The 25,168-nt window shown below is 62.8% G+C and overlaps 4 protein-coding genes across 4 annotated transcripts; 3 read left to right on the forward strand and 1 right to left on the reverse strand.

Annotated features, from left to right (window-relative positions):
* Positions 1-226: 226 nt before the first annotated feature.
* On the forward strand, positions 227-3,245 carry CREB3L3 (cAMP responsive element binding protein 3 like 3; the record flags this gene model as incomplete). The annotated part of the gene is given in 11 exon segments (XM_084221079.1): positions 227-251; positions 254-394; positions 533-657; positions 766-1,021; positions 1,396-1,511; positions 1,735-1,866; positions 1,946-2,052; positions 2,172-2,240; positions 2,323-2,407; positions 2,658-2,754; positions 2,899-3,245. Coding segments are annotated over 11 exon segments (1,500 nt in total).
* Positions 3,246-4,153: 908 nt separating this feature from the next.
* On the reverse strand, positions 4,154-8,985 carry SIRT6 (sirtuin 6). The gene is made up of 8 exons (XM_084220981.1): positions 8,908-8,985; positions 7,664-7,791; positions 7,226-7,408; positions 5,958-6,017; positions 5,715-5,810; positions 5,401-5,481; positions 5,199-5,322; positions 4,154-4,518 (listed from the first exon to the last, which is right to left on the reverse strand). The coding sequence occupies exons 1-8, from the start codon at positions 8,971-8,973 to the stop codon at positions 4,207-4,209; spliced, it is 1,050 nt and encodes a 349-aa protein (XP_084077107.1). The 5' UTR covers positions 8,974-8,985; the 3' UTR covers positions 4,154-4,206.
* A 1,932-nt stretch (positions 8,986-10,917) lies between these two features.
* Positions 10,918-17,240, forward strand: ANKRD24 (ankyrin repeat domain 24; the record flags this gene model as incomplete). The annotated part of the gene is made up of 19 exons (XM_084221076.1): positions 10,918-10,989; positions 11,997-12,127; positions 12,205-12,293; positions 12,575-12,639; positions 12,965-13,022; positions 13,100-13,170; positions 13,369-13,475; positions 13,549-13,736; positions 13,950-13,978; positions 14,076-14,168; positions 14,354-14,458; positions 14,571-14,615; positions 14,735-14,833; positions 14,930-15,002; positions 15,098-15,219; positions 15,305-16,447; positions 16,690-16,827; positions 16,901-16,966; positions 17,121-17,240. 19 exons carry the CDS (start codon positions 10,918-10,920, stop codon positions 17,196-17,198), a joined length of 2,772 nt encoding a protein of 923 aa, XP_084077202.1. The 3' UTR covers positions 17,199-17,240.
* Positions 17,241-17,592: 352 nt separating this feature from the next.
* On the forward strand, positions 17,593-20,397 carry EBI3 (Epstein-Barr virus induced 3; the record flags this gene model as incomplete). The annotated part of the gene is given in 8 exon segments (XM_084220906.1): positions 17,593-17,627; positions 17,629-17,652; positions 18,223-18,353; positions 18,717-18,932; positions 19,031-19,148; positions 19,217-19,377; positions 19,891-20,054; positions 20,131-20,397. Coding segments are annotated over 8 exon segments (1,002 nt in total). The 3' UTR covers positions 20,284-20,397.
* Between the last annotated feature and the right edge of the window lie 4,771 nt (positions 20,398-25,168).

Genomic DNA, 25,168 nt, shown 5'->3' on the forward strand with positions numbered 1-25,168 from the left:
GTCAACCAGTTGGGTCAGTGGGTCAGCTGGTCAGGTAGTTGGGATGTCAGTTGGCTGATTGGCCGGTTGGGCTAGTGGTCAGTTGCCCTGGCCCAGTGGCTCTGAGTCCAGGGTCTCAAGCAGTGCCTGGGGTAGCAGTGAAGGACTGAGTCCCCTCCCTGGGGCTGAGTCCCCTCCCTGGGGTGACCGGTGGCCGCAGTCCCCTCCCCTCCACTGGCCACCCAGAATGATTAACCAGCCCTTCCAGCAGTCGCCTCCAGGAGGGAACCCCTTGGCTGGGCAGCTCTGGGTGGAAAACTGGAGGATTTGGGAACTTCAGCTGCTGGGAGGAGGGGGGGGCACTACCATGCCTGGAGCCCCCACATCCTGTCCCACACCTGTAGGGCTTTTCCAGGTGAATCCCAACATTCCCCTGCCCCCTCCCAGCTGCCCCAGGACTCGGGGTGTCCCTGGGGCCGTGCAGCTCGTGTGGGGTGGCTCTGGGGGGTACCACAGGGTACCTGGACTGGGCAATGACCCTGCCATCCCACAGCCATGGCCTCCAGCGTGGGCAGCCTCGAGAGCCTGGACCTGCTGGATCTCCTCTTCGACGTCCAGGACGGGATCCTGCGCGAGGTGGAGCTGGGGACGCCGCCGGGAGCCTGGCCCCAGGACAGGGTGAGCCCCGGGCCAGAGCCCGCCCCACCTCGGCCCTGCTGGGTGACAGCCCTGGGATGTCACAGCCCGGGGGACGAGTGCTCCCGGTGATCTGCCGTGTCCCCACAGCGTGCCCCGGACAGCAACGACTTCCTGACCTCCGTCCTGGGCTCCGGGGACTCGGTGTCGGACTCGCCCAGCTGGTCCCCGGCCACCAGTGACAGCGGGGTGTCCGAGGACCCCCCCTCTGACCAGCACGACAGCCCCCCCCGGAGCTGCGACAAGGGTCCCCGAGAGGTCCCGTACCCCTCCACCGACCCCTGCCAGGCCCAGCCCCTCCCGGCGGGGTCTGGGGTCCTGCAGCCCGAGGTCTCCATCGACCTGGGTGAGCCACACTGGGAAAGGGCCAGGCTGGGGGCACTGGAGGGGCTGGGGGCACTGGGGAGCTGAGAGCGGTGGGGGAGGGGGGGACTGTGAGGAAATTAAGGGACCTGGGGGAAACTGGGAAGAACTGGGAGGTCAGGTGGGCTAGGGAGGAGAGAGGGACAGTGTGGAGAGATTGGGAACTGGGGTGAACTGGGCAGACTGATGGTGGGGGGGACTAGGGCAGGACCAGAGGGACAGTTTGGGGGGACAGAGTCAGGGGCACTGGACTGGGCAGCAAGTCATGCTGGTTCTAGGGCCATGGCAGGGGAGGGTCCTGCAGTGGGGACAGTGGAGACACAGCACTGTTGACAGCCCTGCTCTGCCCTCACCCAGACATGTGGCACCCTGGATTCTTCCTGGAGGAGAGCCAGGACCTGCCTGTGGTCCCCCCACCTGCATCCTGTGCCCTCACCGTCAAGGACCTGCTGCTCTCAGGCAGCTCTGACAATGTGAGTCCCTGTCCCTGTGTCCCCAGCCCTGTCCCTTCCTGGACCCTGATCATTCCCCATTCCCATCCCTATCTCTCCCCACACTTGTTCCTTTCCCTTCCTGGTCCTTGTTTATGATCCCTGTCCCTTCCTGGCCCAAGGCACCTTCACCGTGGTCCCAGCCAGGGTCCCTGGGGCCAGGTGGGGGGTGTCACCAAGGTGTCACCATTCCATGTTCCCACAGCAGCCACAGGCTCCTGGCTCCCTGCTCCGGCCGAGCCAGGGCCACTTCCAGGAGCTGGTGCTGACAGAGGATGAGAAGAAGCTGCTGTTGAAGGAGGGGGTGACCCTGCCCACGCAGCTGCCCCTCACCAAGGTGGGTGCCAGGACACCTGGGAATGGTGTGGAGGGGGGGTCCCAGCCCTGGTGGCCCTGACCCCCAGTGTGTCCCCCAGTACGAGGAGCGGGTGCTGAAGAAGATCCGGAGGAAGATCCGGAACAAGCAGTCGGCTCAGGAGAGCCGCAAGAAGAAGAAGGAATACATTGATGGGCTGGAGAGCAGGTACAGAGCCCAGCCCCTCACCTGGGCACAGTGACACACTGACCCCCAGGGTGGCACCCTGGGCACTCTGCTCCCTGCCAGCCCTGACCCCTGACCCCATGCTGCTCTCCCTGTCCCAGGATGTCGGCGTGCACAGCTCAGAATCAGGAGCTGCAGAGGAAAGTCCTGCACCTGGAGAAGCAGAACTCGTAGGTGTTCCCAGGGCGGGATGGGGACAAGGTGGGGTGGGAAATGTTGGCACGGAGGCTCATGGGCTCTCCCTGTTCCCAGATCCCTCCTGGAGCAGCTGAAGAAGCTCCAGGCCATGGTGGTTCAGTCAAGCAACAAGGCAGCACAGACAGGGACCTGCCTGGCGGTACGTGAGGCCTCCAAAGCCTGGGAGCCTGGAGATGGGCTGGGATGGATGGATGGATGGATGGATGGATGGATGGATGGATGGATGGATGGATGGATGGATGGATGGATGGATGGATGGATGGATGGTAGGACATGAACCAGAAGGGAGGGGTGGAGGAATAGATGCACTCCTAGGTCTGCCACCAGCTGTGACCCAGCTCCTGGCCCCTCTCCCCTGCTGTGCTCAGTGATGTCCCCTCTGTCCCCAGGTCCTGCTGCTCTCCTTCACCCTCATTGTCTTCCCCTCCATCAGCCCCTTCGCCCCCAGCAAGGCCGAGGCAAATGGCGACTTCAGGCCCGTGCGAGGTGAGGGCTGTGCTGGGCTGTGCTGGGCTGTACCAGGGCTGTGCTGGGCTGTGCTGAGCTGTGCCAGGGCTGTGCTGAGCTGAGCCAGAGCTGTGACAGACCCTCAGGGCCCTGGCCCAGGCCCTGACCCTCCGTGGGGCTCAGTTTTCTCCAGGTCTCTGCACAACGCCGCCGCCTCCCGCGTGGTTCACACGCAGCCCCAGGCCGGGGATGAGAAGCCCGTGGAGCCGCTGTGGTCGGAGCCCCTGCACGAGACCCCCGAGACCCTGCACGAGGCTTTCCAGGGCACGTTCCCAGCACTCCCGGCCAAAGGCTCCCTCCAGAACGACACACGGGCATCGGCCACCGAGGGGCTGAGCCATGAGGACGGGGAGCACGCCGATGCTGTGCCAGGGGATGGCTCCGTGCCACACCCGGGGCTGGCATCCCTGGCGTGGTCCGAGCCCGGGCGTGGCCGGCCCGCAGTGCTGGAGCCGGCGGAGGAGCTTTAGGCAGAGCAGGGAGCACGGGGGTGCCACGGGGTGACAGCACCTCGTCCCCTACAGGACACGCCCTCGGGGGGACCCCTCCGGGATCTGCCTCCGGATGCTGGACCTGCTTGGCTTTGCTTGGATTCTGTGAACTGGGAAGAGGAGACCGGTTCCCACTGGCCTTACTGGGAGGAAAGGGGCTGCTCCTGCCCCCCTGGCACAGTGGGAGTTGTGGAAAGGACCTGAGGTCACTCAGGATGGGGCTGAGGAAGCAGGAGGGGCCCTGGCCTGGTTGGCTGCTGATGGTGCCACTGGTTGGTTTTGCTCTTGGTTTTGTTTTGGTTTTTGGTTTAAGAATTTTATTTTCATCTCTAAATATAAGATATTTTGGAAAAAAATCCACCTGCTGTAGTTTAAGAGGGGGTGATCCACAAGGTTTCAAGGAGCCTGGGGCCAGGGGGACCTCAAGCCCAGCTGCCATGAGAGGCCCAGAATGGGGGAGACACATGGCCATGCCCAACCTGGAGCTGGGGCCAGGGCACCCTCCCACAGCTCCCAGCCCTGAGTCCAGCTGGGATCCAGCCAGCACCAGTCCCCTTCCATGACCAAGTGACATGGAATTAGAGTAATGGAATGGTTTGGGTTGGAAGGGGCCTTAAAGCTCATCCAGTGCCACCCCTGCCATGGGCAGGGACACCTTCCACTGTCCCAAGGTTCTTCAAGTCCCATCCATCCTGGCCTTGGGCACTTCCAGGGATCCAGGGGCAGCCACAGCTTCTCTGGGAATTCCATTCTAGGGCCTCACCACCCTCACAGAGAAGAATTTCTCTGTGCAAGGCCCTCCTCAGGCCTGTGGGTGCAGCTGCTCCGCAAGCCACAATTCAAGTATGTTTAATACTGACATAAAAAAAGGAACAATATTTAAGGGTATAAAAAAAAGTCGGTAGGAAAAGCAGCCCAGGTGAGACAGGGACAGTCCAGGTCAGGTGAGGAGAGGCTCCACCTTCATCTTCTTCACGGGCGTTGGCCCCGTGTCCGGGCTGGGACACTCCTGCTTGAGCCCGTCCCGGCGCTCCGGCGGCGCGTTCCCGGCACCCGGCGCTGCCACGGTGCCGTTGTGCTGGCCCAGGGGCTCCTCCTTCAGCCGCCCCTGCAGCTGCTCCTCCTTGGCCAGCTCGGCGCTCTCCACCACCACCGGCCCCGTCCACTCGGGCACCTCCAGCCCCAGGTGCTTCATCAGCTTGGTCATCACCTCATCCACGTAGCCGTGGATGCGCAGGTCGGCCTGGCGGTCCTGGACAGGGGGACACGGCTCAGGGGACAAACGGCGCCTCCCAGACACAGCCATGTCCCCCGTGTGTTCCCAGGGGGACATGAGCTGGCCCTGGGGCTCTGCTGGGGCATGGGCTGCAGCCATGCCTGGGGACAGGGACACAGGGACAGAGCAGGGACAGAATGTGACAGGCACAAGGGAGCTCTGGTGACATCCAGGAACTCCCAGGTCTGGGTATTAAAGACTTTGGACAATTGGGGCACCAACATCTGAGCAGGAACTGAGCATGTCCTCCACAGACTGTGTGTGGCCCTTCCATCGGGCTGTAAACCCCAAGAGGAAGCAGCAGGCTCCAGGCTGAGCTTTTACTCTGCTCCTAAGACTTGCTTGGATAAGGTTGGGCAGGGCTTGGAGCAGCCTGGGACAGTGGAAGGTGTCCCTGCCCATGGGAGAGGGAACAGGATGAGCTTTAAGGTTCCTTCCAACCCAGCCCTTTCCATGATTCTAATATTTACCTGCCATCTCTACGTGTTTAGCAGGAGTTGCAAGTTTAAACCCTCCAACCCAGGACTCCCAGCCTGTTTTCCTGCTAAGAGAGGCCACCTGGGAGGGGACAACGTGCAGGGACAAACTTGGGATGGGCCTGGAACAGGGGACAGGAGGGGAAAGGAGCAGTGCGGTGCTGTAGGACGCTCACTCACGTGTTTGGTTGCTTGGAGGTTGACAATGACCAACTTCCCTCCTCTCTTCTTGGTGATCAACGGGAGGTTCCCGCTGGGTTTGATCTGCAGAGAGGTCCCCAGGGTGACAGAGAGATCGGCTTTCCTGCGGGAGGAGAAATCCAGAATCAGGGCATGGATGGGTGGGAAGGGACTGTTCCCCTCCTGAGCAGGGTGTCAGTACCTGCAGGCTTCATCTGCCAGCGTCAGGTCACGGTCGGGCAGGGAATCCTCCCAATCCAGAATAGTGTCTCGTAACTTCCCTCTGAAACACACACACAGGGACCATGGTTTTCCCTGGAAGAGGTAGGAGAACAGGCAGCAGAGCTGCCCCAGCAAAGGGGACAATGACCAGAGCCTGTCCCACCCTCCCTGTCCCCACACTGTGAAGGGATGGAGAGCATCCAGAGAGATCTTCCTGCACCTTGGGCTGCTTCTCCCAAATCTGAGGGGCTGTTGGGTCATGCCCCCATCCCACACCCCAGGAGGGATCCCTACCTGCAGGCCCGCAGCCCCCGGGCCTTGGTGACGCTGCAGAGGCGTCCTGTGGGCTTGAGCCCCATGCTGCCCACGACGGCGTCGCGCACGTACTGCCTGCGGGGACACGGAGCTGCTCACGAGGGGCTGCAGGGCCCAGCACAGCCTGGCATGGGAACCCCAGCCCAGCTGGGATGGAGATCCCAGCCCAGCTTCCCCCTGGGATGGAGATCCCAGCCCAGTTTCCCCTCAGGGCTCACGTACTTCCCGCATTTCACGCACTCTTCCACAAACATGTTCCCGTGGAGCTCGGCCAACTTGTCCCTGTGGGAGAAAGGCACAGGTGAGCTGGGGAAGGGTGGGGAGCCCTGGGGGAACCCCACCTCCTCCCCAGGAACCTCAAGGGCTTCTCTGCAAGGCTGCATTCCAGCCCTGCCAGGTGATGGGTTCATCCCCCAACGGGGACTTAGGAAGGGACAGCAGATCCTGGCCTTCTAATTTTAATGCTTCCATCCACAGCACTGATTGCAGCTCCTGATCCACTCAAATCTCTGCTCCTGGGAGCATCCAGATCTTTGCTTTTCCAGCACCAGTCTGTCTCTGTGGTGTTCCAGTCCTCTGACACCTGTTTTTCCTAAAATTCCCCTCAGGCTCAGAGCAGAAGCCAGAGGAAAACACGGCCATGCTCTCCCTATTTTCCTCGGAGCCCCACGCTCACTGGGAACTTCCTCCAGGCTGTGTGAGACAGGACTGACTTGATTTCCCCCAGTTTGGCCCCAGTTCAGCTTACTCAAGCACAGGCTTCATTTGGGAGGCAGAGCTGGGCTGAACTGAACAGGAGCCAGCGGCTGCGGGCTGTGGGAGCACCATGGAATTCTGTCATCATTCCCTGCTGCTTTTCCCATGGCTGTTTAGATTAAACACACAAACATGGGGCTGGGAGCAGGACCCAGCACTTGGGGCTTGTAATGACAGGAAATGCCCTGGAGGCAGCTCTGGCTGAAGGTGTTTGTGAGAGGCACCTTCTCCAAGGACACAGGGACACTCCTCAGTCACATCCTGACTCACGGAATCACAGAATGGGTTGGGTTGGAAAGGACCTTAAAAGATCAACCCCCTGCCATGGGCAGGGACACTTCCCACTGTCCCAGGCTGCTCCAAACCCCGTCCAGCCTGGCCCTGACTGTTCCCAGGGATCACAGAATATCCTGATCTGGAAGGGATCCACAGGGATCACTGAATTCAAACCCTGGCCCTGCACAGGCACCTGCACAGGGGAATGAGATGGGCTTTAAGGTCCCTCCCAACCCAAACTTCCAAAATCTGTTTTTCCTGTGCACAAACAGCACCTGGAAGCATTTCTAGAATGCAACAACCAAGGCTGATTTTATTCCATGACCCTCTGCATCAGAACCAGAACCTCTCCCCTCTAAATTCCAGCTGGTTTATCCCCTCCCAGCTTTCCCTCCCTGTATCAGACAGGGCAGGGATTCCCTGGGAGTGAAAGCCTCTGTGTGGGGCTGGGAAAGTACCGTGGGAATCCTGAGCGCACGTGCAGGCCGTCCACGTTCTGGCTGACCAGGAATTTCAGGATTCCCACCCTCTGCAGCCCCAGCAGCGCCATGTGAGTCTTGGAGGGCCTGGCATTCTCAAAGGTGGTGTCGAATTTTGGGGAGAGCCCTTTCTCTTCCATAGTCCAGACACCATTGGGGCCCCTGGAAAGAGCAGGAAGGGAGAGCTCAGGCTCCAGGTGCCCCCTCCGTGGGAGCAGAGCTCATGGATCAGCAGGATTCTGGGGGTCGAAGCAAACAATGTGCAGATTCTGTGGCAACAGCTGGGATGTGCAAGAAGGAAAATGGTGTTTGCAGCTGGATGCAGGATGGACAGCAGGGATGGGGCAGGCCTGGGCTAAATCAGAGCCTTCCACAAAGGAAGATAGACTGGGAGGAGGTGCCAGCCCTCAGACTTACCTGAAGTCAGGGATGCCCGAGGCCGTGCTGATCCCTGCCCCCGTGTGGAACACCACATGGGAGGAGCTGCGGATCAGCTCTGCCAGCTCCTGCACCTTCCGCTCCAGCTCCTCCGGAGGGTCAAAAATCTGGGGAAAGACAAAACCCAGCGTGGGATGGAGAGATGGGGTATATGGGAAGGAATCCTTCCCTGTGAGGGTGGGGAGGCCCTGGAATGGAATTCCCAGAGCAGCTGGGGCTGCCCCTGGATCCCTGGAATGTCCAAGGCCAGGCTGGACAGAGCTTGGAGCAGCCTGGAATAGTGGAAGGGGTTCCCTTCCATGGCTGAAGGACTGAATGATCCTTCAGGTCCCCTCAACCCAAACCACTCTGGGATTCCATGACTCTAGAGCCCCAGTAACCCACAATTCTTCCTTATCCATGAAGGATTTTGCGTTCCTTAACGACAGGAACATTTGATAGCAGAGACTCCGCGTTGTCTGGAGCATCTCCGTGCAGGGGCAGGGCTGGGAACACCCAACACCAACAGGGAGTTTGCTGCTCTGACAGGCAGCTGGCCCAGGCTCCAGGAGCGACCGCGGCCACCCCACGTGTGCTCAGCCCCAGCTGTCACCAGCAGTGCCACCAGCTCTGGGGACAGAGAGGGACATGGGAGCCATGGAGGTGGGGACACCAGGCACTGGTTTGGGCACGAGATTTAGTTCCTGAGATACTTCTCCAGCCCCATCTCCTGGGGACAGGGACGAGAACAGGAGCCTGTGTGTCCCTGTCCCCTCACCATCCCCTTGGCTCAGGACAGGCTCCTGAATGTCCCTGTGGCTCCCCCCAAACCCCGTTTTTTAAGCTTCCCAAGAGCCGCTGGGGCTCAGGGGGGACACGGACAGAGCCACGGGGGACATCTGGGCGGAGAAGGAGGGATCCGCCGGGTGGGCTCGGGGAGGCCATGGAAGGGGACATGGAGGGGAGACGAGGAGGGAGCTGGGGGGGACATGAGGGGGACGAGGGAGCCATGGGGTGTCTGGGGACAGGCAGCCACGGAAGGGGGACAGGGAGGGAGCCGCGGGATGTGCTGGGGACACACAAAGGGCTCGGTGCCTCCCCGGTGCGGGGCCGAGGCCGCGGTTGCCATGGGAACGCGCCGGGCCGCGCAGGGCCCGCGGGAGGCCCGGGCGGGCGGGGGGCGCCGCGGGCGAGCGGAGGCTCCCCCGGGCGGGCGGGGGTTCACCCGGCGGTGCCGCGCTCACCTCGGGGAGGCCGCACTTGCCCTTGTCCGAGTACGGGGACAGCCCGGCCGCGTAATTCACCGCCATCGGCGCGGCCGCGGCGCGGCCGGAAGAGCCGGGCGGGGCCGGGGCCGCGGGACACGCCCCGGGGCCGCCGCCGCCATCTTGGAACCGGGCAAGGCGGGGCTGCCCTCAGCTGGTCCCCACAGCGCCCCGGCACTGCCCTGAGCCTGAGAGTATCGCGACACTGCCCGGACACTGCCCCGACACTGCCCCATCTGCACTGAACCCCCGGCCCGGGGAACACAGAGGGATGCGCAGGGGTGCCAGGGATGGACAAGGGGTGCCGGCAAAACCAGGGAGGGCCAAGGAAGGAAGGAGGGGCAGGGGGTGCCGGGAAGGACAGGGGTGCCAGGGCAGAGCGGGGGCTACCAGGGAAGGACAGGGCATGCTGACAAAGGCAGGGGTGCCAGGGAGGGACAGGGGTGCCAGGGAGGGACAGGGGTGCCGGGGAAGAGCAGGGGATGCTGACAAGAACGGGAGATGCTGGCAGAGCCAGGGGCTGCCAGGGCGGGGAAGCGGATGTCAGGTCAGGACAAGAGGTGCCACCAAGGGCAGGGGGTGTTTGGGATGGGCGAGGGGTGCCAACCATCGGGGTCCAGCCCTCCCCAGGCACCCCCAGCACCCCCGGACCGTGTCTCCTATCCCCAAACACTGCCCGGCCCGGCCCCCCCGGCTGCCCGGGGCTGTAACCGCAGCCGCGGCCGTAACACAATCCCCGGCTCCGGTTCCGGCTGCGGGCGCTGCGCTGGGAACGCCAGGACGGGCTGGGAGCGGCGGGATCGGGGGCGCTGGGCTGTCCCCAGGCAGGGACAGACCCTCCTGCAGCGTGGCATCCCCTCCGAGCAAGTGCCGCAGGGCTGAGGCTGAGCCACCATGAAGAGCCTGAAGGCCAAGTTCAAGAAGGCAGATGTGAGTGCCATCCCTGGGGACATGAGGACACAGTGACCTGCCCCAGCATGTCCGTGGGGACACGGGGATCTGCTCTAGGATGTCCATGGGGACACGGGGACCTAACCTGGGATGTTCACTGGGACATGAGGACCTGAGGATTTCCCCCAGGATGCCCCCAGTGTCACAGGGACACGGGGTGGTCACTCACAACAGGGACAGCAGCCCCATGGAAGTTGGCACTGCCATCCTGGCTGGTGGGATCGAGCCCCCAGTGCACCCCCAGTGCTCCCAGAGCCATTACTGGGAGTGGGGAAGAGCAAAGGACAGGAAAGCGGGTGCCAGCTCCCCTCCCTGTCCCCTTCCTGGGGACAAGTGCCGCTTTGCCAGCTGCCACAGCCCGTGGAACCAGCCTGTCGATGCTCCTCAATTATTCAGCAGCAGTCTGGCATGGGGCCGCAGAGGGCAGAGCGGGACAGCGCTGTCCCCAGTGCACTGCTGGGGACATGGGGACACAGCTTGAAGCCCCTCACCTGGAGTCTGGGGAACCATCCTGCTTGGGGTGCTCCATGCCTCAGTTTCCCCACGCTGCCCTGGGAACATCTCTGAGAGGCTCCCGATGTCCTGCTGCCACCAGGACTGCCCGGACAGCGCCTGGGGACCCTCTGTATTTTGGGGTTCCTCTCTGAGAGGTGTTGGGGGGGCCGTGAGATGCAGGAAGGGGGAATCTACGCCTCCCTTGGCCCCAGGGCAGGGCGGGGGGGCCCAGGTCGCCCTCCTCGGGGGCCAGGAGGATGCTGAGCCCTGGTTTGGGGGTGCTTTTGAGCACGAGGTGGGACAGCTGCCCCCCCCCGCTTTAACTGGGACCAGTTAAATGCCGGGCCCTGCCTGGGAGCTGCTCCCCGCTCCGTGGCGGGATGCAGGGATGCGCTGAGGAGGGAGGGAAAGAGGGAGGGCCGGGGGTGGAGGAGGCGGGTCCGGCTCCCACTGCCGCAGCCCCGGCCCCCGCCCGGGCTGCGATGCCGGAGCGCTCCGGGCTCGGGGGTGCCCGTGCTGGCCGGGGCGGGGGACGGGGGGCGCATGGCGTCCTCCCGCCGCCTCCTGCTCAGCACCATGAAGCAGATCTGCCTTTGTGCCGCCGCCTCCTTCGCGGTACGTCCCGGTCCCCTCCCAGTCCCCTCCCGGTCCCCTCCGGTCGCGTCCTGCGGGCTGAGCCGCTGCACCCCCCATCCTCATCCCCATCCCGGGGCTCCCCCGTGTCCTCCCCATTCCGCTTTGTCCTTGCCTGACCCGAGAGTGGGGGGAGCGGGCACCACCCTCCCAGTTTGACCATTAACCCTGGGACACCGGTTTGTTCCCTGTCCCTGGTCCCACCGGGCTGGAGGGGCTCGGGGGGCACCCGGCGGGCACAGGCGGGTTTGGGACAGGTGCCAGCGGCTCCCGAAAAGGTGACATCCATTTCCTGCCGTCGCGAGCGCAGCCAGCGCCGCTTTGTCGTCACGGGCTGCGGGGTGAACCCAGGACTTGCAGTCCCTGTCCTGGTCCTGTTCCGCTGCGGGTCGCTCCTTCGGGACAGAAATGTGCGGGAGCACCGGGAGAGCAAATGCCAACCAGCCGCGGTCCTGTTTGGGGGGGCACAGCGCTGTGCCCCGTTATCCCGGGAGGCTGGAGCATCCCCAGGGATCTGCTCTCGCTGCCAGCTGTGCTCGCCCTGGTTTGATCCCTTCCTCCTCCGAGAGCAAAGCAGGGCTGGGAATGGGATCAGGGGGAGCATGGGCAGGTTTGGGGCTCCCATGGGTGCTGGCTGGGTTTAGTCGTGGGATTTCAGTGGGGCAGGGGCAAACCCCGGGGCAGTTGGGCTCACTCCCAAATCCCAGCCTGGCACAGCTAAACTGGGCTGTGTCTGTAAATCCCCTGCTCTGTGAGCTGCAGAGTGGGGGGGCTGGAGGGGATTTTCATCCCAATCCCTGCTGAACTCTCCATACCCGGGGGTGAGCTCCCAGGAGAGGGGCACAGACACGGCCACCGCCAGGGACAGGGCTGGATGGAGCACAGCAGGGCTGGGGACAAGGACAGCCAGCCCAGCCCAGCCCTGCCCGCCCTGGGGACAGCACTGTCACAGCTGACACTGTCACAGCCTCCTCTGGGCTCTGTTGCAGAGCCAGGACTGGACCAAGAACGACGAGAAGCTGCTGCAGGCCGTGGACTACAACGATGCTGGGCGGGTCACGTCGCTCCTGCTCCGCAAGGGCCTGGTGCCCACCAAGCTGGACTCGGAGGGCAAATCCGCGTGAGTGCCAGGTCCTGCCCTGGGGACACGGCTGGGAACAGGGGACACGAGTCCCATAGCCCCTGGTCTCGCTGCAGGTTCCACCTGGCTGCCACGCGGGGCAACGTGGACTGCCTGGAAGCAATGCTGGCCCACGGCGTGGATGCCATGACCAAGGACAGCTCGGGTGAGGACATGGCCACCACGTGCCCCTGCCTAATGCCATGGGTCTCACAGGGCCACTGGTCATCCCCAGGTGTGGAGGCTGAGGGGACAGAGGTGGTGGCCACAACTGGGGGGCTGTAAATTGTCCCAGTTTCCTAAAGGAGCTCAAGCAGAGCCTGATACGCTCCTGGGATTGTCCCCCTGTTCCAGCAGATCCTGCTTTGTTCCTGTCTCTCTGTCCCCAAGCCGTCCCCTCTGGCACAGCCCTGCTGGCCGTGCTCTGACCTGTTTGTCCCTTCCCAGGTTACACTGCCCTGCACTTGGCCTCCAAGCACGGGCACCCTCAGTGTGTCAGCAAACTGCTGCAGGTACAGGGAGAGGGAGGAGGGACAGAGGGAGGGAGGGAGGTGCTGTGCCAGCAGAGTGTCCTCCCTGTCCTTGAACCCCCTTCCCTCACCAGTGCCTTGGCATGGTGGTTCCCAGCACTGCGTGCTGCTGCCTGGCACAGGGAGCCACAGGGGGTCTGTCCCTTGTCCTTCACAACAGCGTGGAGCCAGAGGGGGCTTGTCTGTCTGTCCCACTCCTTCACCACCACTGAGTCTGTCAGTCCCCTGTCCTTCACCGTGCCACAGAGCCACTTGAGCAGTCTGCCCCTCTGTCCCCCTCCTCCCATGACCCAGGCTCTCCCCCCAGGCCTCCTGCCCCGTGGACGTGGCTGATGGCAGTGGCCGGACGGCGCTGCACCTGGCGGGTGAGTGGGGACAGTGCCAGTCCTGTCCTGCTCTTGTCCCCGTGGGGGCAGTGCTCAGCCTCTGTCCTTGTCCGCAGCTGCCAGCGGCTGCATCTCCTGCTCAGAGATCCTCTGTGACTTCAAGGCTCCCTTGAACAGCAAGGACAAGGTGAGGTCCTCTGCTCCTCGTCCTGCTGTGCCAGGCTGGGGCTGTCCCAAAACGCTGCACAGCTTGGGGTGGGATGTGGAAATTGGGGTGGGACAGTGGAAATTGGGTGGGACATGGAAATTGGGGTGATATCGGGAGCGGGCTGCCCATGGGAGGATCTGAGCCTCCTCTGCTCACCCTCCTGCCTGCCGTGCCCAGGACGGCTCCACGCCGCTGATCCTGGCTGCCAAGATGAGCCACTCAGAGCTGTGCCGGTACCTGCTGCACCGCGGGGCCGCCGTCAACTGCCGGGACCTGCAGGGCAGGTGGGGCTGCGGCGCCGGGGGCCGGGAGCGGCCGCGGGGATTGTCCCCTCACCCGCGCTCTCCCCGTGCCCAGGACAGCCCTGATGCTGGCCTGCGAGAGCGGCAGCGTGGACACCGTGGAGGTGCTGGTCAGCGCCGGCGCCCGCGTGGGCGTGGTGGACGCCACCGGCCACGATGCTGCTCACTACGGGCTGGCCACGGGCAATGCCCTCATCCAGCACCTGCTGCAGGAGGCGGCCCAGCGCCGCTCCTGGGCCAGCGGTGAGGCTGCCAGGGCACCCCGGGCTCCCTGTCACCGTCACGGGGGGGTGTCACCGGCTGGACAGGGCTGGCAGAGGCTGTGGGGATGTGTCCCCTTTTCCTGGGTGTTTGGGGCTGCCCTTGCTTGTGCTGTCCCCAGCCGAGGTGCCTCTGCTCTGAGCTTTGAGCCCCTAAATCTCCCCAATTTCTCTTCCCTCCCACTCTGCCCCACAGAAGAGGAGTCAACTGAGCAGGCGTCGCAGGTGAGGGGCTGGTGGCCATCCCTGGAGGGTCCCCTGGCTCAGGAAGGAGGGAGGGCACTGTGGGTGTGACATCCCCTCTGCCCTGGGATGTCTGCAGACGTCTTCGCCCAGCCAGTCGTCTGTCAGGGAGAAGAGCAGCACCCCGAGGAAGAGGAAGGCCCCTCTGCCTCCCCTGGGCACCCCTAGCCAGGTGAGAAATGGGTCCCCAGGTCCTCACCTGGCCTGGCAGGTGCAGAGCAGCCCAAAACACCTTGGTGAGGAGTCCCCTCACTGGGGGGTTGGTGCCAGAAAGCCCTCTTGGGCCCACAGTGGGATTTTGGGGTTTCCTGTGCCTCAATGGAAGTTGGGCTCAATGCTTTCTGTGATTCCCTGCAGGAGGACCGGGACGCCTACGAGGAGATCGTGCGGCTGCGGCAGGAGAGGGCCCAGTTCCTGCAGAAGATCCGGGGCTTGGAGCAGCAGGAGAAGCAGAGACGGGAGGTACTGGCTGCAGGGTCCTGGGAACATGCCACCGTGTCCCCGGGGAGCAGAGGGGACAGGGGAGATGGGGACAGCACTCATCCCTCCCTCTTCTCTCCCTGGGTCCTGCCAGCGGGCAGAGCTGGATGAGGCCTCCCTGCGCTCCATGGAGAAACAGGTGAGGCCAGGGAAGAGCCTGGAGGTGACCTCAGCTCTCCAAGGGGTCCTGGTGCTGGGAATGCCACCAGGACTCTGCCAGGAGCCAAAGGGACCCTATTTCCATGTCCTGCCCTGCAGATCCAGGAGCTGCAGGAGCGGCTGGTGGCACGGGACGGGGAGAAGGAGAAGCTGGGCAAGGAGGTGGAGGCTCTGCGGAGCCGCCTATCCTCGATGGAGGTGGGTGTGGGCAGGACACAGCTGGCAGTGCCTGGGACACAGCTGGCAGTGCCCAGAGCTGAGGACAGGGACGTCACCTCCACCCTGCTCCCCCAGAACGAGAAGGAGAACACGAGCTACGACATTGAGACGCTGCAGGACGAGGAGGGAGACCCGCTTGAGTTCCCAGGTAGGTCTTGTCAGCCTCCCAATGACACCTTGGGGAGGTGGCACTGGGCAGTGGGGGCACAAGTGGGCACAGCCCCAGGTCCCTGTGCTCTGCAGGAGCAGAGATGCTGCTCTCCAAGAAGACGCTGAGCCCCTCGGCCGAGGAGCTGCTGGCCACGCTCCAGGGGCAGGTGCAGTCCCTGACCGTGCAGAACAAAGAGCTGAGGGAGAAAATCCAGGCACGTCCCCCCTCTGTCCGTCCATCTGTCCCTCTGTTCCTTGTCCCCTGGCCCACGGTCTCTCGGCCTTACGGTCTCTCGGCAGGTGCTGGAGAATTATGAGCGGGACGAGAGCAGCCCCCCTGCCCCGGGGGACGTGGTGCCTGCCAGTCGGTACCAGGCTCTGCAGCGGGAGCTGGAGCGGCTGCGGGCGCAGAGCAGGGAGGCCACGGCGCGGGCCGGAGGGGACGGGCAGCGCGCGGCCTCGGAGCCCGGCCCGGAGGGAACCGCGGGGCCGCGTCCCGCCGAGGAGCCAGCCTGGGCCTGGGGCGAGTGCAAGGCAGCGCTGGGCGAGCTGGGGGTGCAGACATCCTCCTCCTCCTCACCCTCTGGCGAGCGGGAGCCGGGCGCGGAGCTGGCAGAGGCGCGGGCGGCCCTGAAGCGGGCACAGACCGAGCTGGAGGAGCGGGAGCGGCGGCTGAAGGAGCTGCAGGCCCGGCTGGAGGCTGCGGAGGCCGCGGCCTCGGTGGGAGCCTCGGCGGAGGAGGCGTCGCGGGAGAAGGAAGCGCTGCTGGAGCGCTGCGGGCGCGCCGAGGCCGAGGCGGAGGCGCTGCGGCGGGAGCTGGAGGCGAGGCCGCGGGACACGCCGAGAGCTCCAGAGCCGGCGCGGCAGCAGGCGCAGGCCGAGGCACAGCTGGCAGAGCTCCGGGCCACGCTGGCGCGCAGGGAGGCCGAGCTGGGCGCGCTGAGGGATCGGCTGCGGCAGCACGAGGAGGAGGCCCCGGCGTGGCTGCAGCGGGCGCGGGCTGAGGGCTGGGTGCCCCGGGACGAGCACGCCCGCGGCACGGCGGCGCTGCAGGAGCAGGCACGGTCCCTGCGGGAGCGCCTGGCGCAGCTGGAGGCCGCAGCCGACGCCAAGGCCCGCGAGGCCGCCCGGCTGAAGGCGGAGCTGGCGGCCGCCGTGCCGCGGGCACAGCACGAGGCGGCCGAGGCCGGGCTGCGGGCGGAGGCGGCGGCGCTGGCGCAGCGGCTGCGGGAGCTGGAGCGGCGGCACGAGAAGACGTGCGAGGAGGTGTTCCGCGTGCAGCGGCAGGCGCTGTTCATGAAGAGCGAGCGGCAGGCGGCCGAGGACAGGCTGGGCGCCGCGCAGAAGCAGCTGGAGCAGGCCCAGGACGAGGCGCGGCGGCTGCGGGAGCTCCACAGCCACGCCGAGGATGCGGCACGGCTGGTCAGGGACAAAGACAGGAAGGTAGGGGACGGGAAATCATGAGGGGCTGCTCGGATGGGAATGGTGGCCTTGCACACCTGGAGTCACTGAGTCTGGGTTGGAAGGGACCTTAAAGCTCATCCCATTCCACCCCCTGCCATGGGCACGGACAGCTGCCACTACCCCAGGCTGCTCCAAGTCCTGTCCAGCCTGGCCTCGGACACTGCCAGGGATGGGGCAGCCACAGCTTCTCTGGGTAACCTGTAACCCCTGTGCCCCTGCAGATCACGGAGCTCTCCAAAGAGGTTTTCAGGCTGAAGGAAGCCCTGAACGCCCTCCCCGAGTCGGGGGGGCCCCCACAATCCCCACCCAACACGGCCGCGCTCCAGGCACGGATCCAGGCGCTGGAGCAGAAGCTGGAGGTGGGTCACCTGCGGGGTTCGGGGCTCCCCCGAGCCCCCAGCCCTGTGGCCAAACCCCCTCCCTGTGCTGCAGGAGACAGAGACCAGGCACAGCAAGGTGGTGACGCTCTACAGGAGCCACCTGCTCTATGCTGTGCAGGTGAGCTGGGGACAGGGCTGGGGACACTGGGGTGGGGACTGGCCATCCACAGGAAGCAACAGAGGGGCTGAGCCAGGGGCCAGCCCAGGGACATGCACAGAGCCTCCCTGATGTCCCCACTCCAATCTGCCCACCAATGTCCCCTCCACCCCAGGGCCACATGGATGAGGACGTGCAGAGACTCCTGTGCCAGATCTTGAGGATGCAGCGGCTGCAGGAGCAGGGCAGATGAGCCCCTGCAAGCACGGGTGGCACAGGGACAGGGGGGACAGGTCTGTCACAGCACCCTGTCTGTCCCTCTGGTTGTCCAGGCACCCAGCCCACTCCCAGCATAGCAGCAATAAAGTTATTTATAGTCACACTAATGGGGTGGCTCCTCTCTGGGGGCACCGGGGTGGGCACAGGGGGCTGTGGGGACCTGGGGACAGCAGGGGATCGGTGCCAGCATCTCCAGCCCTGCCAACCCTTGAGGGGAAAGGTAACCATGAAGGAAGGGAATGCTGGCAGGGGAGAGGCGGGAACCCTCTTGGCCAGAGCTGGATCCCTTTCCCAGGAGTGCGGGGTGGGGGTGGCAGCACGCTGGGAAGCGGCTCCGTCCCCACGGGAACGGCACTTCCTGCGAGGAAATGGGCTGGGAAGCGCCGGGATCCGGCGGGGACACTGCGGTCCCAGCTGGCCCTGCTGCGGTGAGCGTTTGGGGGCACTGGGATCCCCACAGGCAGTGCAGGGGGTGTTGGAGGTCTGGGGTGACCCCACAGCACCGGGTTTGGGGCACCCCCAAATCCAGGAAAAGCGGAGTGTGTCCCCTCTGGGGGTGAGCCAGCCCATGGCTATGGCGGGAGGTGGCAAGGGCAGGGCCTGTCCCTGTAGTGCTGGGCTTGGGGAAAGCAGGGAGCTCAGCTGGCCCCCCAGGCCGGGCTTTGGGGGTCTCTGTGAGGGGCAGTCCTGCCCTGGGTGGAGGTGGGGACCCACCCAAGGGATACAAACCCCTGATTCCAGGTGTGGGACTGCAGGGATGGCTGCATGTCCCCCTGGGGAACCGCAGGAATAGCGGGAATTTTCACCCCTCTCTTTCCTGGCTGTAGGGTCTGACCCCTTTGGAACCCATCCCTCTGCAGGGTGTGTGGCAGGGCTGGGGGGAAACTGAGGCACAGCAGTGTGGGGTGGCTTGAGGGTGATGTCCCTGTCCCCCTGGGGACATGTGGTGTCTGAGTTGCCCCAGTGCTGGGGTTTGACCATCCTGCCTGTCCCCACAGGTGCCTGGGCAGCCCCACTGAGTCTCCTGGCATGAGGTGGCTTTGGGTTGTGGCTTTGGTGGCACCTGCCTGCACTGTCCCCTACAACGGCACAGCAGGGAGCACTGGGAATGGGGACAACGGGGACAGAGGTAGGGGGGACTGGGGGGACTAGGATGGAGGCTGGGGGGATCTGGGGATCCAGCAGGTCTGGGCAGACTGGGAGCACTGGGGTTGGAGATGGAGGGAGCAGAGATGGAGGGGATTTGGGACAGGGGACAATGACAGGGTCTCTAGGGAGAGAAGTGTGGGGACACTGGAGGGACTGGGGACATTGGGGGACAGAAGATGGGCATGGAGGGATTGATGATGTCTGGCGTTCTGGGGACATGGGGGGACCAGGGGCAGAGGTGGGGGTCTGGGGACACTGGGAATGGCACTGGGGGGCCCAGGGAGGCCAAGACCCTTCCTGATGCAGTGTCCCTGCCCCTGCCATGTCCCCATGTGTCCCCCAGGCCCCTGCACCCCTCAGCACGGCTCCCTGGGCACTGAGGTGCTGCTGCTGTGCCCGGGGGGTGCGGCCGAGTGGCGCCGGGGGGACACTGTCCTGGGCACGTCCCCGGCCCTGGGACTGGCCCTGCCCAACGCCAGCCTGGCCCACGAGGGCTACTACAGCTGCCACCACCCTGTCACCGGCGAGACCTGGGCCACCATCTGCCTGCGGCTGGGCTGTGAGTGCCCCCCCAGCCCTGCTGTGACCCCAGTGCTGGCCAGGGGTCCCTGGGGCGCTGGCAGTGGGGTGACCCCTGCCCCCTGTCCCCTGTCCCAGACCCACCCCCGCCACCGGCCATCGAGTGCTGGGCCACCAGCTACCCCCAGGCTGTGAACTGCTCCTGGGGGCTGAGCCCCGACCCCCTGCTGGACACCGACTTCGTGGCCACCTACAGGTGAGTGGGGGTCCCCAAAGCCTCCCCCCGTGTCACCCAGCCCTTGGCAGCTGTCCCTGTGTCCCCAGGCACGGCACAGACACAGGTGAGTGCACCCTCACGGGCCCGCGGAGCTGCTCCTTCGGGGACCTGCAGGTGTTTTCCCTCACTCCCTACGAGCTCAACGTGACAGCCCGGAACCCCCTGGGAGCTGCCTCCGGAGTGCTGCCCTTCCTCCTGGAGAACATCAGTGAGTGCTGCGGGATGGGAGACACCGGGGTCCCCTGCAGGACCCTCCCGTCTCACCCTTTGGGGCTCTCCCCTGCTTGGGATGTGGGATCATCGGTGCCATGGTTTGCTGGGGCTCAGACTGTCCTGCACAGCTCACAGGGGGACATGAAGGTCCTGTCCCCAACAATCCCTTGCTGGATCCCGCAGCCAGGACAGCCCCCCTTTGTCTAAAAATGAAGGAAAGTGACTTTTTCCACACAGTAGCGGGACAAGAGGGCTGGTTTTAATCTAATGGAGGGTTTAGATGGGATATTGGAAAAAAATCTTGGCTGTGAGGGTGGTGAGGCCCTGGAATGGAATTCCCAGAGAAGCTGTGGCTGCCCTTGGACCCCTGGGACTGTCCAAGGCCAGGCTGGATGGGGGCTTGCAGCAGCCTGGGATAGTGGAAGGTGTCCCTGGTGGGATGAGATGATCCTCAATGTCCCTTCCCACCCAAACCATCCTAGAATTCTCTCATTCCTTGTCTCCCCAGTAAAGCCAGACCCCCCCGAGGCCCTGCGTGTCTCTCCCATCCCTGGGGAGCCCCAGAAGCTGCTGCTGGAGTGGAGCCCTCCATCATCCTGGCCATTCCCGGAGTATTTCCCACTCCACTACCGCATCCGCTACTCCCGGGACAATGACTCCGTCCCCACCACGGTACTGCCACCCCCCTGGGTAAACTGAGGCACAGCTGTGCCTGTGCCCAGCATGTCCCTGACCCTGCTGTCCCCAGGTGGGGCCGTATGAGCTGACATCCCACATCCTGACGGACCTGGAGCCCGGCAGCCTCCACCACATCCAGGTGGCCGCCAAGGACATCACGGATTCCGGGGAATTCAGCGCCTGGAGCCCGCCGGCCTCGGGGACACCCTGGGTGGGGCTGTGACAGCCAGGCAGGGCTGCTGTCCCCATCCCAGGCCTGCTCCCGTCCCTTGTCCCACGCCAGCAGCGCGGAGCCACCAGTGCTGTCATGAATGCGCAATAAAAGGGCTTGAGACTCCGTCTGTGTTCTAACTGGGGTGTTTGTGATGGCTGAGCTGCCCCTGGGTCTGTCCTTCGCTGCCCTCAGGGCCAATCCCTTTGCTGTTCCAGAACAATCCCTTTGTTTTGCTGCGTTTGACCCTTTTTTGCCCTTGGGGTCGGTCTCTTTTCTGCCCCAGGGCCGTCCCTTCGCCCTCCGCCCCACCCCGGCCCTCAGCGCCCACCGGGGCGGGGCTGTCACGGACACGGCGGGCTTGAGGGGTGGGCGGCCATGTCGGACGTGGGCTGAGGGGGGAGCGCAGTGATTAACGAGGGGCGCCTGCTCCCTGCGCGGCGTTCCCCGCGCTGAGGCGGCCGCGGACCGGAGCCCCGGGGCTCACAAGCCTCACACCGGACACCGGGAGCGTTCCAGACCTCACACCGGAACCCCGTGGCCGTTACAGACCCCCCCCGCCGTGCCCCGTGATGGTCCCGCCCGTCGCTGCCTTCCCGCGCTCCGCCCGGGGCGGGGGGCGCCGTGCGCATGCGCAGCGGGGCTCGCGGGATGTGGCGCCCCCTCCTGGTCCCGGCGCGTCCCGCCGCTCGCAGCCCCTGCGCGCGGGGCCGGGAGACCCCGGGGGTCCGTGCCTGGGGGCTGGGGCGATGGCGGGAGACGGGGGCGGGCATGGAGGGGTTTGGGTGGGAAAGGGACCCTAAAGATCGTCCTGGGCCACCCCTGCCGTGGGCAGGGACACCTTCCACTGTGCAGAGACATGCTTCCCAGGCTGCTCCGAGTCCAGCCTGGCCTCGGACACTGCCAGGGGTCCAGGGGCAGCCACGGCTTCTCTGGGCACCCTGTGCCAGGGCCTGCCCACCCTCACCGGGAGGAATTCCTTCCCAGTGTCCCATCTCTTGGATTTGATGGGGACCTAGGCAGAGATCCGCCACCTTCCAGAGAGCACCGAGCCCTTTCCCAAGTTTTGCCAGGCTTAGTGCCCTCCAGATTTTCCTCCCTGAGCTCTCCTGGGCTCTGGAAGCACTTTGTGTCCTCACAGGTGGTTTTGGGAAAAGGGCTGGTTCGTCCCATCCTGTGAAGTTCCACCTCGCTCCAGCTGATGGCACGATTGGGAATGTGTGGAGCCGAGGTTTTTCCCAGGAAGACAGACAGACAGCCTGTTGGACAAGATCCCAGTTTTCCATCTCGGGTATCCGAGACGGGGCAGCCTCACACACGGCCAGTGCTCCTTGTTCCTACCAGGAATGAGAGCAGGGAAGAACCTGGTTCTTATAAAATGAGAAAATAAATACGAGTCACCGGGTCAGGGATGGGGCCGGAGTTATCTGCGGGATGAGCAGCCGGCGCTTGGAAGCTCCAAAAGATTTCCAGCCCCGGGAATCGGCTCCCACCAGCAGGAGTTAATGGGATGTCAGTCCACGGGAGAGCTTCCTTCCATGGGACATGTGGGATGGAGGCAATGATCCCTGCAGGCTTCCAGCTCCTCCTGTGTCTGCCTTACAGCTGTGTAACCTTCCAAACACACAGCAAAGGGAAAATCCCTGGGAAAGTGGTGGCTGCCTTCGGCCTCACGCTGGCAGTCGGCTCTGGTGTGTCCATTCCGTGCTCCCAAACCAGCTGGCCGGCACACCTGGGCTGTCCTGGGGTGATCCTGTAACCCAAACAGCCTCGGGGGTGTCTGGAGTGAAATGGGGGGTCTGCGATCGGCCCTTTGGAGCAGCTGCTGGCTCGGGAATGCAGCTTTGCAATGCAAAAATGGATTTACATGAAAGGACAAATTTCCCCTCCTGGTTGTCTCGGTAGTTTGTGGATTTTGCTGTGTGAGCAAGAAAAAACAATAAATTATACTGCTTATTTCAGGGAGGCAGAATTGCTTAACACTTAAAACCAGGACCAATTTTTTTTTCTTCCTGGCTCCATCTCATCACATCTGACCTTAGGAAGGATGTCAGCTCTCCTGCAAAATTCCCATATTTTGGGGTGACAATAATCACTAAAGACTCCCAGGGAGTGGAACTGGCTGATATTAACAAAGGTGTTTAAGCTTTTTGTTGGTTCAGATTTTCCTAAAGCTGCTGCTGCAACACCAGGTTTGCACTGTAAAATCAGTTTAAAGCAGCAGAAATTCCTCATTCTTTCTAAAACATGATGGCAGATTCCTCAGAGCTCTTCCAGGATGATTCCTGTGCCATTTGTGTTTGTTTTGTCCTTTTGATTTTGGGTTCTGATTGCAAAATGGCCTTGGCAGGACAGGTTTAGTTGGTGCCTGGCGGCTCTCAGATCTCACAGATGTTTCTCCATCGTTTATGTTCAGATTCTGGGACTGTCGTGGTAACCAAAAGACACCACTTTTGATTAATTTATTTCCTTATTAATTTGTATCTCTAGGACGAGATGGGAGCTCTCTGGGAACATGGGAACAGACACAACTACACCCCAAATCCCCTCAGCCAAGGAAACCCTGGAGCAGTGTCACGAGAGCCTTTTCCAGCTGGTATCCCTGATCCCTGGGCAGGCTGGGAAGGGAACCTCGGACAGCACAGGAGCTTTTTTTACTCCTGTAATGTGACTTGCCTGGGTTTCCTGTGCCAGCAGCGCAGGGGTGTGTAAGTCAAGCCATGATTTGGGAAGAAAGGACCTGCACACCCTGACTTTCATGGGTGGAGAGTTTGGCAATCCTCACTTAGACCCTTTCCAGCCCAGGGTTTTGGCCTCCCTGCTGGGGAGCTGCCCCTGAAACCTTCTCTGTGTCTTCTTGCACCTTTCCAAGGCTCCTGGGTTTAGTCTGGGGCTTGTTCTTCCTCAGCACTGGTAAATTCACAATTACAGAGCTCCTGAGTAGCCCCTCCGTGCCAGGCAAAGGGGCTCTGCTGCTTCCTGACGCTCCTTGCCTTTTACAGCCCCTCCAAGTGCAGTAAAACTGCTGATTCCCATTTAAGGGATAATGCTGGGCACTAACAAGCTCACCTCCCTTTTAAAAGCCAGGGCTGGTCTCAGGAGATCTAATTTAGGAGCACGTGGAAGGCCAGGGTGTCCTCCAGGGCTCCAGGCTGGGAGCTGCTCTGTGAGGAGCTCCAGCCTGCTTGGCTGCCAGAGCCTGGGGTATTTTTATCCATATTTTTATCCATATCCAGGCTCCCAGCCCCACCTGAGCCTAGTGCAGGACAGACTCACCTCTGCAGCTGGCCTTTGTTCTCCCAGGGGCTGGCAGCAGGATTCTGTGGCAATTCCCATTTGTCCTTTGCCATGGGCTTGAGCTCCCACCTGCTTTCCCAAAGGTTTTGGGAGAGGATGGCAGAGCTCTCCAGAGCTCATCCCATGATGTCAAACTGGCCCAGCAGAGACAAGGATGAATTCACGAGGGCAGAGCAGAAAGATTCTGTTGAAATACAAAGGGAAAAGGCCTCGTTCCCAATGTCTGTTTGGATGTGGGAAGGTGTTTCTCTGACACACAGAAATCAGTATTGGAGAGGGACTTTGGACAAGGGCCTGGTGTGCCAGGACACAGGGAATGGCTTCACACTGCCAGAGGGCAGGGATGGATGGGATATTGGGATGGAATTCCTCTCTTTGAGGGTGGGGAGGCCCTGGTGCAGGGTGCCCAGAGAAGCTGTGGCTGCCCCTGGATCCCTGGGAAGTGTCCAAGGCCAGGCTGGATGAGGCTTGGAGTCACCTGGGACTGGGGAAGGTGTCCCTGTCCATGGCAGGGGTGACACCGGATGGGATTTAAGGTCCCTTCCAATCCAAACCATCCTGGGATTCTTGATTCTATAAACCTGTGTTCCTAACAAGGACAGAACCCCCCAAAGTCAGAACCCCCCAAGATGGTGACATCCAGCCCCAGGAATGCCATGGTGATGGGAGTGACAGGAAATGAATGGGGTCCTGGGTGTCCAGAGACGAGCAGGAGACATGAAAGCAGCCAGCTTCACTCTGGTCAATATGGTCTGCTTTAAACTCTGTTTTTACTTCAGATTTGGGCTGCCAATAACTCCTTCAAACAATGATCTAATGCCTGTGTGAATGTTTGTAAAACCTCACTGCTCTGGCAGGTTGAGCTCTTGCCAAGAAGCAATCACATGTAATTAGGGAGAAGGAGTTGGAATCTCCTGGCCTTGCAGTGCAGCACATTTTCCAGTTGTGTTTGTCCCATTTGGACCATCTCATTCCTGGGGTGTGCTTTGTGGGACACACTCCTGTCCCCAAGGGAATCTCAGTGGGAAGCACTGCCAGAAACCTGCTGGAAAACACGAGGCACCTGTGCTGGGCAGGGTGGCAGGGTGACAAGGACAGAACCTGGCACGGCCAGAGCCACAAATGGGATTTTGGGAGGTCAGTTATCTCCGTTTTCCTGCTCTGTGCGAGGTTCCTGAGGGGGCTTTTCAAGCATGTTGGGTCTTGAATGGGAACTGGGAACTCAAAGAAGCTCTGAGCTTTTGAGGGGCACCTGGAAAAACCCTTCCCTGGAGAAGAGGGACAGCCCCAGTCTGCTGTGGGACTGGAGAAGTTCAGCTGTTCAAAGAGCCCTGGAATAGCTGGGATTGGCAGGAATCTTTAAAGGACTTTAGAGCAGCCCCTGTTAAATGGTTCCTGCTCACACAATGAGAAGTTCCCAGTGGGAAATTAGAGCCTGTCCAGGACAGTGGATCCCAGGAGAAGGAATGAGGCATCCTTTGCCCACACAGAGTCTAAACGTCAGTCCCCACTCTCTCACCTGGCACCTGAGGCCCCAAAGGACATTTCCAAGGAAGTTGGGTGTTTTGACATGGAAAGTTTGATGAGAAAACCCTTCTTG

The sequence above is a fragment of the Fringilla coelebs genome, assembly GCF_963513975.1.
Source record: "Fringilla coelebs genome assembly, chromosome: 24".
Classification (NCBI taxonomy): domain Eukaryota; kingdom Metazoa; phylum Chordata; class Aves; order Passeriformes; family Fringillidae; genus Fringilla; species Fringilla coelebs.

What these genes read in the sequence shown, in the direction of transcription:
- SIRT6 (XM_084220981.1), bottom strand. Translation starts at nt 8,973, where the DNA reads ATGGCGGTGAATTACGCGGCCGGGCTGTCCCCGTACTCGGACAAGGGC. An exon ending in GCAAGTGCGGCCTCCCCGAG is followed by an intron (nt 7,792 to 8,907) that starts GTGAGCGCGGCA and finishes GTCTTTCCCCAG; the next exon opens with ATTTTTGACCCTCCGGAGGA. An exon ending in CGGGGGCTGCGGGCCTGCAG is followed by an intron (nt 5,482 to 5,714) that starts GTAGGGATCCCT and finishes TGTGTGTTTCAG; the next exon opens with AGGGAAGTTACGAGACACTA.